Source organism: Anomaloglossus baeobatrachus, chromosome 3, assembly GCF_048569485.1.
Source record: "Anomaloglossus baeobatrachus isolate aAnoBae1 chromosome 3, aAnoBae1.hap1, whole genome shotgun sequence".
Taxonomy (NCBI): domain Eukaryota; kingdom Metazoa; phylum Chordata; class Amphibia; order Anura; family Aromobatidae; genus Anomaloglossus; species Anomaloglossus baeobatrachus.
The window spans coordinates 136167462-136182262 of record NC_134355.1 but is presented as its reverse complement, the minus strand read 5'-3'; the positions used below and the strand labels follow the sequence as shown (position 1 = coordinate 136182262).

The following is a 14801-nucleotide window of genomic DNA, read 5'->3' as shown; positions in this document are numbered from 1 at the left end:
CCTGGGTCATTCTTTTTTTTTATTTGCACTTTTTTCCTTGAAACAAAAGTTACAGTAAATCCGTGAGATGAACACTACAAATGTGACATATTAATGAGATAACTGCAGTTCATATGTATCCTCAGTATCCTTGGTGTTCTACCTTAGAAGAGTAAGAGACTATGGAAAATTTAGGGAACAGAAAAATGGTTTGGTGTGTTTTTCTGATGGTTAGAAGGTACTGTCCAACTTTAATAGAAGTAGTAACTTTTACACCAGCACAGACGCCCGGGCGCTCCCTACTTGGCCAAGTGACGAATACTTATAACGATACCCTAAGATTACAATATTGGTTTATCCATTGTCCCTGAGCAATATACACTCACCTTTGTGGAGATCCTGGTTATGGATTGTATGTTTATAATTGTTTTTACATGTTTGTGTTTTCTGTGAATTCAATAAAATTATACCTTATTCTTATTGGATGTGCACCTCTATTATGTGTGACCTCTTCTTTAACCTGATACTTATGAGTGAGAGCACTACCATACTCGGGTGCTCGGTATCGTTAAGAGCAGTTGGATGCTCAGATGGGGGCAGCGTGTGTACCGAGTATAACGGATGTGAATGGGGGGACTCAAAGATTTCCCAGAAAAATGCTGGGATCCTCCATTGACTTCCATTATACTCGGGTGCTCAAGTCACGCTCAATTGCTCTTACCAAGTATCGAGCCCCCGAGCATGGTAGTGCTCGCTCATCACTAGTGACAAAGTCTCGTTTTTCGCTCACCAGACAGCTGGGGCCTGTGTTTGGAGGCAGATGCGGGGATGTCATCCAGGCAGAGCAACTATGTTCGAGCCAATGACTACAGCTTCTTTTATGTTATAATATTCACTAGCTTTGACAAAAAAAAAAAAAGTTGGATAATCCCTTTGACTATGCAGAGTTTTAAATGAAAATGCTGTTTTGCAAATCATGGTGGGGCTTTTAATAAAAAAAAATTGTGCCAAAGCATATCTCGGAGCTGTTCTCACTCACTGTATGGCTCCTCAATGCTACTCCGTATGGTCTAAACCTTACAATGTGCATTTGAATGAGCAGAGAATATTTTGGTTTCTTTAAAGGGGTTAGCCAAGACTAGTAAAACATAGAAGCTTTAATCTCTAAATAGCTCCACCGCTGCTCATTGGTTGTGCTTGGTGTTGGGATTAAGCTTCACTTCAGAAAATGGAGGTGAACGGCTACGGGTTTAGAAGAAAGCAGCCATGTTGTAATGCGCTAACATTGGATAACCCCTTTAAGCTGGAATACTCAGAAAAACCCATCAGTGCTTACACAATTATTAACTCTAGTGAAGCTGGTTTCGCACATTGGACTTTCATAGTCCAAGTATGGGCTGCAGTGGCCACATTACATGTGGGTCTCCTGACCAGAAACCAAACTCATATGCCTATGAACATCATAAGAAAAGAAAAGAAAAAAAAAAAAAAAAGTCAGTCAGCATCACTCTCTAAAGGGACGCAAGGTCAAAAAAAACTCCAAGAAACCCACTTGAAGATGATCCAGTATATACACAAGAGACAGTGTCCAAATCTCAAGTGTGAAAGTGAAACAATTTATTCTGCCATACATAAAAATAACGATTCCTCCTTGATGAAGACCTTCTTAAACGTCATTTTTCGGTTTGGCAGAGTTCATTTTGTTTTACTTTCACCCCTGAGATTTGGACGCTGTCTCTTGTGAATATCATACGTATATGAGGCTGTTGAGTTTGGGTCAGGAGACCCGGGGCTAGTATGGCCACTGCAGTCCGTACTTGGATCATGAAAGTTGGATGCGTGAAACCAGCCTAAAAGATGAGAAATATAAATTGTGCATGGTAACTAAACAGATGCTGTTCCCATCTCATACCTTAAAAGGGATTTTCCACTTTTAAAAAATCCTTTCCAAAGCCAGGGTTTGTTTTCAAGAAACTGTGCTTTACTCACTTGTCCTGGTCCAGCTCAGAGTCTCCACCGCTGCTTTTGGTGTCTGTTGTTCATCACGCCCACAGCACAGAAAGCAATCAGTGAGCTCAGCGGTTTGTGCAGTCTACTTGGGTAGACCCACTGAGCTTACTGATTGCCTGCAGTGCTGTTTACATGACATCAGCGCTACAGACAATATCAGACACTGGGAGCAGAGATTAAGCATTGAACCTGGGTAGGGTGAGTAAAGCACTGTTTGTTTTATTAAATCACCATGCGTCGTGGAGAAGGGTTTTCTGATAACCCCTTTAAATGTTTATTAGAACTAGAAATACTGTCAAGCGCACAGATTAATATTGCTGGTTTGACGGAGAGGAGATCTCTTTATTTTGGAGTCCATCATAATACAGTAAGCGGAAGGTTCAGTGTTATGTCATGTGTCCATAATAGCTCATTTGTGCATAAACTCTGAAATTAAATGTACATGTTATATCTACAGTGGACCGGAAAGCTGAAAATAGATTTTAAAATTAATTCATTTTGCATACGCATCGAAAGATCCTAAGAAAAAACATAATATACAGTAAAATAAGTAATCACACATTAGTGAAATAAGCAACAACTGGAAACGACAGACTCTACAATCAGATGTAACAGACAAAATTGAACGCCTTCAAACCAGAATGACCGTCGTCACTTAGGCTCCAGATTAGCGGGAAAAGTGCTTTAGAAATAACAGCTATCCTTTACTTTACACGAGATGTTCAGATTTATTAAATTTATAATAAAAACATATATGCAGTTGTATGCAGCGTCTGTAGGCAGGATAGGATGGTGCTGGCTGGGCAATATACGAGCCTCAGGTAACCTGTTGTGATTTGATATTCTCAATATTCTCTAGGACCACCAGTGATTCTGAGAATGACTGAACTGAAGTAGCTGATGGCGACTGTAGCCCCCCTGCGCAGAAAGGGTAAAGTGATGGTAGTGCACATAGCTATGGAATAGGCCTTCGATGCATTGTGTTTGCTCATCGTTTTATATTCATGCTTTCATGGTAAAATGTGGGAAGAAAAAAAAAAAAAAAAGCTTATTGTACCTTACAAACCTATCTAGTCTGGCCTAACAAATGACACAGCCAACGTCCGGCTATCGACTATCTCTCTGGACTGCTGCATACACAGTGATACCCAGCTTGGTTGTCCGCTCTCTAGGAAAGCCGCTGCTAGACTCTTGGCAGCTACTTATCCACCAAACAAAAAACCTGTAAACAGCCAGAACAGCCCCATACAAATAAGATGGGCAGCAAATCCCTCCAAAGTTGTCAGGTTCAGCTGACTTTTATGGGGGCCTTCACCTATTACATGTCCAAAAAACACATCACAGAACAAGGTGCATGTGTAAAGCTGTGGTGTTGAGAGAAAAGCCTAAAATTCAAGGACCATAAAGAGAAGGTGCAGATCTGGCCTTCTGGACCCAAAACTATTTTATTGTATGACAAATGTCAAAATAATGAGATCACATGACCTAAATTGAGCGGAAAGAAAATCAGCATAATGTGCATGCAGAGTTTGCGTTAGATTTCACCGTTGCACACTTTCTATCATGTGTTGGCGCACTGTGTCTGTGAATTCTGCACTGCAGGTCAATCTCCATGTGGATTTCTTTATGCAGTGTACATGAGATAATCAAAAAATTCCAGAAAGACAGTAAACCCGCAGCATTTCTATACTGCATAGACCTACTGTAAATGTGTCGTCCTACGAAAATGTGGTATAACCATGTAAATATCGTAATAAGTGGGGTTCCCACCTGTTAGCCCTTCAAACATAGGAAGAACATGGACCCTTGGCCATTAATCTAACTTTCCAGTTGGACAATAGCCGCCACATCCATACAGATATAAAATAAAGAGAAGTAAAGTGTCTGTCTCTGCATTCTCCTCTATGGGCGGTATGGAAGGAGAACCACTTTACTCTTGAGTTGTACCAGAATAAGTAATATCGTGTATGTGGATCTGAAAGGAAAAAAAGCATAAACACAACATTAAATGGATCCCATGAAGTAGGCACCCTCACAACGCCCTTCCAGGGAAGTCTGTCATTGATGCCACCTCGTCTAGGTCATCCTTGCACTATTGTAAATAAGCAGGATACAATTAAATTAGATGTTACATTTTCAGTAAAACACTTTGACCAGTCTCCTGCAGAGGGAGAAATCTGTCCATGTTTGTTTAGAGGTCTCCAACACTACAATTTCCACATCAAAGAAAATCAGTATATAAAATAATTACTAACGAGGAATGTTTTAGCTATATGTCCCAAGCTGTGCACATGTGAAGACAGGAAAATGGATCATTTGGGTCCTGAAAAATATTACAATGTTGTTCATCCCAGGGAGCATGTAATATGCCAAGTGTAAGTCCTGTGTCTAGATCTCGGTGCCAACCTCTTGTTCATAAGGAGAACGTGATCAGAAAAAGCTGGTCTTCAGCTTTATGGTGGGAGCACTCTGGATGGTGGGAGGAGGCTGTCGAGAGGCAGCTTTGGCTTTGCTTGCTTGGTTAGCTCTGATGGCAGTTTCTAGCTGGGCCTTCAGTTCGGGAGCAGCGCCCATTACAGTCTTAAAGGCATGTGGATACAGAGGCCCAATACGCATCAAGTCCTGCAGTGCAAACTCATGAAGATCCTTTGATGAGGGGGATGCAGAGCTAAATGTGTTGACATCAAGCAAGTAAGATATTAAAGTAGGAACAAGAAGAGCGAGGAGCTGGACCCCTGGTAGGAAAAGTAAAAGAAAAAAAAAAAAGCATTAGAAATAAACCTAATAAAATCAAAGCTGGTAATACACATTAGATCAAAGTTGTTAAAGGGAACGGGATCGATGTCACGGTTTTTAGAATATACTGTATGTAGGTATTAATGTTATATAAAAACAAAACGTTTATAAAAAAAAAAAAAAAAAGTTGGTAAAGGGGGTGTCCAGTCTTAAGCAACATGTCTGCGCAGTCACCATGTGTCTGCATAGTTGTGAATCAGCACACCGCACAGGAGGAGTATGTGATCTGCATACACACGTGGTCAAAATTTTTGGTACCTCTCGTTTAATGAAAGAAAAACCCACAATGGTCACAAAAATAACTTGAATTTGACAAAAGTAATAATAAATTTAAAAAAAAAAAAACTATGAAAATGAACAAATGAAAGTCAGACATTGCTGCTTTTCTGCTTCCACAGAATTTAAAAAAAAAAAAACAAAAAACTCATGAAATAGGCCTGGACAGAAATGATGTTCCCCTTAACTTAATATTTTGTTGCAAAACCTCTTGAGGCATTCACTGCAATCAAATGATTCTTGTAACTGTCAATGAGACTTCTGCTCCTCTCGACAGGTATTTTGGCCACTCCTCAAGATCAAACAGTTTCAGTTGTCTGGTGTTTGAAAGTTGCCTTTTCCAGACGGCATGTTTCAGCACTTTCCAAAGTTGCTCAATAGGATTCAGGTCAGGGTTCATAGAAAGCCACTTCAGAATAATCCAATGTTTTCCTCTTAGCCATTCTTGGGTGTTTTTAGCTGTGTGTTTTGGGTCATTATCCTGTTGCAAGATCCATGACCTGTGATTGAGACCAAGCTTTCTGACACTGGGCAGCACATTTCTCTTTAGAATCCCTTGATAGTCTTGAGATTTCATTGTACCCTGCACAGATTCAAGACACTCTGTGCCAGATGCAGCAAAGCAGCCCCAGAACATAACAGAGCCTCCTTCATGTTTCACAGTAGGGACAGTGTTTTCTTCTTGATATGCTTCATTTTCCCGTCTGTGAACAATAGAGCTGATGTGCCTTGCCAAAAAGTTTAATTTTTGTCTCATCTGTCCATAGGATATTCTCCCAGAAGCTTTGTGGCTTGTCAACATATAGTTTGGCAAATTCCAGTCTGCCTTTTTTATGTTTTTTTTCAACAATGGTGTCCTCCTTGGTCGTCTCCCATGAAGTCCACTTTTTCTCAAACAACGACGGATGGTGCGATCGAACACTGATGTTCCTTGAGCTTGAAGTTCACCTTTAATCTCTTTAAACGTTTTTCTGGGCTCTTTTGTGACCATTCGTATTATCCGTCACTTTGATTTGTCATCAATTTTCCTCTTGTGGCCACGTCTAGGGAGGTTGGCTACAGTCCCGTGGATCTTAAATTTCTGAATAATATGTGCAACTGTAGTCACAGGAACATCAAGCTGCTTGGAGATGGTCTTATAACCTTGACCTTTAATATGCTTGTCTATAATTTCCTTTCTAATCTCCTGAGACAACTCTTTCCTTTGCTTCCTCTGGTCCATATTGTGTGCGGTACACACCATGTCACCAAACAGCACAGTGAGTATCTGTAGCCCTATATACAAGCCCACTGACTGATTACAAGTTTATAGACAGCGGTGATGCTAATTAGTGGACATACCTTGATTTAACATGTCCCTTTTGTCACATTATTTTCAGTGGTACCATCATTTCTGTCCAGGCCTGTTCATGAGTTTAATTTTTTTTTTTTTTTTTAAATTCTGTGGAAGCATGGTTGAAAAGCAATGTCTGACTTTTATTTGTTCATACTCATAGATTATTACTTTTGTCAAATTCAAGTAATTTGTGGGTTTTTCTTTCATTAAATGAGGGGAAACAACAATTTTGACCATGTGGTCACACACGAACTAGTCTGTATCCAGCCTCTCTCAATGCAAGTCTAGTGGGAATGTACAGCAGTATGCAACTCACATACACCAGAAAAAAGAGAATTTTGTTACTTACCGTAAATTCTTTTTCTTATAGTTCCGTCATGGGAGACCCAGACCATGGGTGTATAGCTACTGCCCCCGGAGGACACACAAAGTTACTACACTCAAAACGTGTAGCTCCTCCCTCCTAGCATATACACCCCCTGCTAGCCAGTCCTAGCCAGTTTAGTGCAAAAGCTGAAGGAGGACATCCACCCACAAGAAGAGACAGAGTTAAATCCGGAAGAACCGGAACCTCTGTCTACAACAACAACAGCCGGTGAAGACACACGGAACAAGAAACCTGCCAACAGGCAATAGGGAGGGTGCTGGGTCTCCCATGACGGAACTATAAGAAAAAGAATTTACGGTAAGTAACAAACTTCTCTTTTTCTTTATCGTTCCCATGGGAGACCCAGACCATGGGACGTTCTAAAGCAGTCCATGGGTGGGAATAAACAGACAACTGAGAAGCAGGCAAAACCTAACTTCACAAATGGGCGACAGACGCCGGAAAGATGCGTCTGGCCAAGCCCGCGTCTGCCAAAGCATGAGCATGCCTTGGGTAGTGTTTCGAAAAAGTATGCAGACTAATTCGAGCTGCAGTCTGACAGACCTACTGAGCCGTAGCCTGGTGCCTGAAAGCCCAAAAGGCGCCGACAGGTCTGATCAAATGTGCTCTGATCCCCGGCGGGGAAGGCACTGGAGTACACTTGTAGGTCTCGGAAATGGCCAACCTAAGCCAACGAAGCAGGGTCGGCTTAGATGCCGAGAGACCGCTACGCTGACTAGCAGTCAGCACCAGAGAGAGGTGCACCGCCTAATAACGGCGGTGCGAGACACATAGATCCGGAGCGCCCACACCAGATCCAGGATATGCAACGCTTCCTCAAAGCGATGAACAGGAGCCGGACAAAAGGAAGGCAGGAAAATTGCCCCGGATAAGGTGGAAGCAGTAACCACCTTAGGGAAAAAAAGTCCGGAGTCGGACGGAGACCACCTTGTCTTGATGCAAAAGACCAAAAAGGGGGGTGACTCCGAGAGAGCCAGAACTCTCTGACGGGAAATTATAGCCACTAGAAAGACTACTTTCTGTGAAAGATGAAAGAAAGAAACCTCCCTAAGAGGCGCAAAGGGGGGTTTCCGGGAACCGGGAGGACCGGATTAAGGTCCCAGGGCTCCATAGGCCGCCGGAAAGGCGGAATGATGTGAGATGCGCCCTTAAAGGAGCGCACCGGAGCCAGCCGGACGATACGCCGCTGGCACATACTGACAGAGCCGAGACCTGTCCCTTAATGAGGGATAGTCCTAGCTGTAGACCGGACTGTGGAAGGGACAGGAGGGTCGGCAAGGCCAAAAAGGTCAAAGGACACTTTGGAGCTCGAGTCATAGCTGAGATGACTTCAGGAAGGATACCAGAAGTCGCCAAGATCCAGGACTCAAGAGCTACGCCGTCAATCTGAGAATCCAGAAGTCTGACGGAAAAAACGGACCTTTTGAGAAAAGGTCTGGACGGTCCGGAAGATGCCATGGCAATCCAACGGACAGAAGGAGCAGGTCAGAGTACCAAGCCTGCCTGGGTCAGTCTGGAGTATGAGAATGACCCGACGGCCCCCTTTACTGATCTTGCGCAGGACTCTGGACAAGAGGTAGAGGGTGAAATACGTAAAGAGACGAAGCTGGGATCAAACATGAACCAGTGTGTCTACCGCAAAACCTGAGGATTGTGGACCACGGTTGGACAGCTGAAATAGTCTGCCTCGCAGTTTTCACATCTGGGATGTGGGCTGCGGATACGGTGGACTAGGAGTCCCTTGTCCACTGAAGAATGTTGAGCCGCCAAGATTGCCAGGCGGCTGAGTGACCCGCCCTGGAAGCTGATGTAGGAAAACGCTGTCACGTTGTCCGACTGGACTCGAATGTGCCTAGCCGCCAACAGATGGTGAAGGCTTAGAGAGCTAGAAATACAGCTCTGATTTCCAGCACATTGATCCAGAGGGCTGATTCGGACAGAGTCCAAGCGCACTGCGCTCCACAGTGGAGATATACTGCTCCCAAGGCGGATAGACTAGCATCCTGGTGAGGATCACCCGGGACGGGGCCAGGAAGGAGCGTCCCTGAGACAGAGTGGCCGAAGCCACCACTGAAACGAGCCCCTAGTCAGTGGCGAAGCCACCATTCCGTGGAAGGAGGGAGTTCGCTTGTACAGCGGAAAACATCCAGTCTCAGAGGACGCAGGAGAAACTGGGCAAGGAATCGCTTCCATTGACGCCACCGTCTGAGCAGCACCTGTAAATGGTGTCTGATAGAACGACGTCGACCGCCAGCGGAGGACTACTGATCGACTAAGAGCAGCTTCACAAGTGCCGACAGAGTCTCGAATTGCGTCCCTGAGAACCTCTGGTTCGAAGTCAGAGTGGACTTGGACAGAATGACAAGCCACCCGAATAGGTTAGAGTGGCGAGAGTGAGCGAAGCACTCTGCTAAGAGTCAGCACTGGATGAAGCCCCGACAAGAAGGCCGTCCAGGGCAAAAGATCACTGCCAATCCCTAGGGGTGCAGGACCCTAATCACAGCTGCCCCAATGAGAATACTCGAGGGGCCGTGGCTAACCCCAAGGGAAGAGCCACGAATTGGACCACTCCGATTGTCAAAACGTAGTCAACGCTGGTGTGAAACTGCGATTGACCCCTGCAGATAGGCATCTCTGATGCCGATGGCTGCTAGGGAATCTCCTTGGGTTCTTGATTGATCCGGTGAAAAACACACGGAACAAGACCGAGACTCCATGTGAAAACGCCACACCTGACTATGCTTGAAAAGCTAAAGATCCAGGTCGGAAGGCACCGCCCTCTTCGGGGACTAGGAATAGATTTAAGCAAAAATCTCAGAACCATTCCCAGTCGGGAACCGGTACAATTACTCCATTGGCCTGCAAGAAATGCCACGGCCTGTGAGAAGGCGGCGGCCTTGGAGCCGGGAGGAGTTGACAGAAAAAATCTGTTTGGCGGGTGGACAGAATTCCATCCTGTAGCCATGGGAGATATAATCCCGCCCCCACTGAACGGAGACGTGTTAGAACCATACGTCGCCAAGTGGAGAGAGCCTGCCACCGACCAAGGAGGTTGTTGGCGTGGCTAGATAGCTCGGAGGAAGCTGACTCAGTGGCAGCATCTCCTGCGGTCTTCTGAAGACGCAGCTTCGAGCCATTTGGTTCTATGAACCTAGGCCGAGCTAGAGGACGATCAGATGGAGGAACGGAAACCACCGAAACCTCAACTGATTCCTGCCCTGGACAGGTTCCCTGGTTTAGGTTTGTGGCAAGGAAGAACACTCCCCGCCAAGAGCTTCCTTAATTTCATCCAGTTGGTTCCGAAGAAACTGGTCCCACCAAAGGGGAGCCCAGCAAGGAACCTCTATAGAGGCATCTGCCTTCCATTTCCGAAGCCACAGGAGCCTGCGGATAGCGAGGGAAGTAGCCAAGACCACCGCCGTGCGGTGTCCAGCATGGCAGACCTGGCATAGGATGAAAAGACTGAAGTCTGGAAGTTCAGGCAACCGTTTTGGGCATAGAGTCCCTGTGAGGGAATGCATCTCCTCCAGAGAAGCAGAGAAGGTACAAAAAAACCGCACTGCTGTAAAACTGAGGAGAACGAAGCTCCTGCCGCCCCCATACCGACTTGGCCAAAAGGACAACCGGGCGGACCGCAAAACCTTAAGTGAGGAGCCATCAGCCACTGACATAACGGTCCGGGCTGAGCCACCTGAGGTGAATGAGCCCACTTCTTGACCACCATTGGTGGACAGGGGAAACACAGTCCTCAGAATCACGCTTCATGGGAAGCGACTGTCAGAACGGACCCTGGGCTTGGTCACAGGGGCCTGAAAACTGGAGTGGTTAAGGAACACACGTTGTGTTCTCTTAGGTGAGGTAACTCCGGCGGATTGAGGTCCAGTACAAAATTAATGTACCGTGGGATCCTTATAGAGGTGCCGTCAGCCACTGATACAACTATCCGGGCTGAAAGTCTAGACACCGGAGTGGCCACCCTTGGCGAATGAGTACACTCCTTGACCACCTCTGATGGGAGGGGGAAACAGGCAGCAGAAACCCGCTGTGGGGTCTGCAGGACAGGCTGTGGGCTTGGACGCAGCGGGTTGAAAACTGGAGTGGTTAAGGAACACACTCCTCGTCCTGTTAAAGGTATACTGATGCCTTTCTGCCAACGGGGAATACTCCCCTGATACAGGCGGATGGAGGTCCAGTACAAGTATAATGGACGCAATCCAATCATTCACATCTGCGTCACCTACGGACGGATCAATGTACATAAAGTAGCGTCCGAGCCCCTGGTAGAGACATCCTCCTCGTTCAGTGAGTCAGCACGTAATCGGAGCTGCGGGACGGGGAGGACAGGGGACCCTGCGTCTCCCTGTCAGGAGGACGGGGTCTGAGCCCAGAAGGGGAGTCCCTTGTGAGCTTTGCTGAGCGAGCTGAAGCAGCAAACGCCCTGAGAAGGGGGCTGCATGCTCAGCAGATGCCGGGACAGCCGACCCCTGGAATAGATTCCCCCAGGGGTCAGCCACCGAAACCGGAGCAGCTGGAGGGACCACTAATGAGCCTCCAAGCTGAGGGGCCACAGTGGTTATGAGCTCGGTACAGCCGTACGAAACTACCTGCAGTGGAATAATAAAAACAGCCTGCAGCCTCGCTCTGTGAGACATGCTGCAGAGGTGGGGGCTCTGTCTAGAATGGCCCCCAGCATATATAAACGGATAAAATAAGCAGCTGCACAAACCGGAGGTCGTGGCTGCAGATCATTTAAACAGACATGTCTGTGCCCTCTAGTCCCTCAGCCCCGGCCCCCACTTGTCACAATGTGGAATCTCTGTGCCCATGCAGGCACAGAGAACGCTGAGAAAATGGCGACCGGAGCGAGGAGAGGGGGCGGGGCCTACTCTGAGAGCGGCAAATGAGGTAGCCAGGGGAGGGAATCTTTCCTCAGTGAGGAGTGTCCCTTCCCTTGTACTGCACAGCCGCTGGGCGGAGCCACACTGTCCCTCTGCCTGACTGACATGCAGAGACAGTGGAAACCGAAACTAGGCCTCAGGCGAAGCCGGGGCCTAGAGTAAAACATGCGGCCGGCGTGCAGGCACCATCGGCGCGGTTCTCCAGTGAAAACTGGAGAACCGGCCGGAAACGTTAACACCAAACATAAAACACACTCCCCCAATAATAAACATAAAGGACCCCTGGAAAGACCACTTTCTGTGGTAATAACGTCTCATATACTTAGCTTGTGAGACGCAGGATGCCAGGTTCCTGGGGGGGTGATAGCTCCGTCCAGCAGTATCCTGCAAAAGGGCTGCGGATGGAGACCGGTCTCCTGCAAAGCAGTGAGAACCGTGTTGGCTCCCACTTCAAGCCAGAGCCCCAGCATGGGATGGTGAAGGAGCGCGGCATGAGAAGGCTCCAGCCTTGGAAAATCAACCTTAACAGCACCGCCGACACAGTGGGGTGAGAAGGGACATGCCGAGAGTCCAGCTGGACCCGCTTTTCTTCCAAATCTTTGATCCAGAAGGAAAAAATCAAAAATCAAAATCAGAGATGCATGTGTGTGTGATCCTCCTGAAACACAAAGCATTGAACTGGCTAGGACTGGCTAGCAGGGGGTGTATATGCTAGGAGGGAGGAGCTACACGTTTTGAGTGTAGTAACTTTGTGTGTCCTCCGGGGGCAGTAGCTATACACCCATGGTCTGGGTCTCCCATGGGAACGATAAAGAAATCCTCACAGCATGCGCGGTGTGAGGTTTCACAAGTCTGCAGTCACAGATCAATCAATTAACAAACATTGGTCTGTAAAATACAAGCTAAACAATACAGTGCCAAGATGAATGTAAACACTGAACGTATTAAACTTAGATGGCATAACTGCTACATAGAACACAATTCTAAAAATTAACGTACTTGGTTCTCAGATTAGTTTGATAAACATTAGGTAAGGGTCCCATTAAAGAAAGGTATGCCTTGCCGAGGCTGAGGGGCATGAATTGGCCACTTTGTGAGCTATGTAACTTTATTTTAGAAGTATGTTCTATATAGCAGCCATGCAGACTATATTTCATATATTCAATTTTTGCATATATCTTAGCATTTCCAGAGTGCTGCTATATTTTTCTGTTTGTAAATTAATTAGTCTTTGCAGCTTGCACCTGTTCACACTTATTCTGCTGAGAGGTGATGATCCCTTTTTATTGATATAGATAATAGTTAATTTGATGCAGTTATACTCATTTTTGTTTACATTAACCATTAGTTTCTCAAATCTGCCAAGCTTTTTTAGATTACACTAGCCACTGTTCCAATCTAATAGTACACTTAAAGGGAATGTCACCAGGTTTTTGCTACTCCATCTGAGAGTAGCATAATGTAGGGACAGAGACCCCGATTCCAGCGATGTGTCACTTACTGAGCTGTTTGCTGTCATTTTGATAAAATCAATGTTTTCTCTGCAGCAGTTATGCAGAGTTCATGAATATGCTGGACTACCTGGCAGCACACCACATAGTCTTCTAATGATAATCTCCTGCTGGTTAAATAGTGATTTTTATCAAAACTACACTTAAGCTGGTGTCACACATAACGACGACGACAACGACGTCACTGCTACGTCACCATTTTCTGTGACGTTGCAGCGACGTCCCGTCGCTGTCGCTGTGTGTGACATCCAGCAACGACCTGGCCCCTGCTGTGAGGTCGCCGGTCGTTGCTGAATGTCCAGCTTCATTTTTTGGTCGTCACTCTCCCGCTGTGACACACATCGCTGTGTGTGACAGCGAGAGAGCGACGAAATGAAGCGATCAGGAGCCGGCACTGGCAGCTGCGGTAAGCTGTAACCAGCGTAAACATCGGGTAACCAAGGGAAGACCTTTCCCTGGTTACCCGATGTTTACGCTGGTTACCAGCCTCCGCTCTTGCTGCCAGTGCCGGCTCCTGCACTGTGACATGTGGCTGCAGTATGCATCGGGTAATTAACCCGATGTGTACTGTAGCAAGGAGAGCAAGGAGCCAGCGCTAAGCAGTGCGCGCGGCTCCCTGCTCTCTGCACTGTGACATGTAGCTGCAGCACACATCGGGTTAATTAACCCGATGTGTACTGTACCTAGGAGAGCAAGGAGCCAGCGCTAAGCGCGGCTCCCTGCTCTCTGCACATGTAGCGACGTTATGATCGCTGCTTCTGCTGTGTTTGACAGCTAAGCAGCGATCATAACAGCGACTTACAAGGTCGCTGTTACGTCACCGAAAATGGTGACGTAACAGCGACGTCGTTGTCGCTGTCGCTTAGTGTGACACCAGCTTAAGCAGCCCAGTAAGTGACACATTGCTGGCATTAGGACCTCTCCCCCTACATTATACTGCTCTCAGATTAGGTTGCAAAAACCTGGTGACAGGTTCCCTGTAAGAGCCCCATTTTGGAATCAGTGGGGGTCTCAGCAGTCAGAGCCTCAGTAATCAGTACATTTCACCCAATGAGTACTTGTGATGATTTAAATCAGTTTTCTTTAACCCCTTAACAATGACCAATTTTGTCTTAATAATCAAAATGCAATGATGCTATACTTGTGCAGTACAGGTCATAATCGATGCGATAATACAAAGTATCTTTTCGTGGCATTTTTTTCTGGGTAAACCAGTTATTGAAATATTGGGGATTTTAGGGGTGTTTTTACATTTTTTTATTTAAAACACTAGAAAAAAATTTTTTATATTTATTACTCCCCCAAGGTGACTTGAATAAGCAATTTTTGTTTATCAAATATACAATATACTGCACTATTTTTGTGTGACACAAACAGGAAACTATTTTTTCCTTTCTTTTTGGTAAGTTGTAATAATAATTTTACCGTATACAGACACTTTAAAGTGGTTGTGCAAGTTTGGGATGAAAGTCAGCAGTCTCTAAGGTGACTGCAGTCTGCTGAATCCTCACAGTAAGGAAATTGCACCCACTCTCGCCACCGGCACCCGAGAATCCTGACAGTGTGCGGGTTGACTTCAGTGACTGCAGACTTTCATCCCAAAGGTG

The 14801-nt window shown here is 46.0% G+C and overlaps 1 protein-coding gene across 1 annotated transcript in view; it reads right to left on the bottom strand.

Moving 5' to 3' along the window:
• The window catches only part of HEATR5B (HEAT repeat containing 5B), a 178140-nt gene continuing 163339 nt past the window's right edge, over nucleotides 1-14801 (bottom strand). Inside the window, exon 36 of the mRNA XM_075339495.1 lies at nucleotides 1-4724. Coding sequence (XP_075195610.1) covers nucleotides 4420-4724 — 305 coding nt within the window. The 3' untranslated portion in view covers nucleotides 1-4419. The remainder of the gene's footprint in view (nucleotides 4725-14801) is intronic.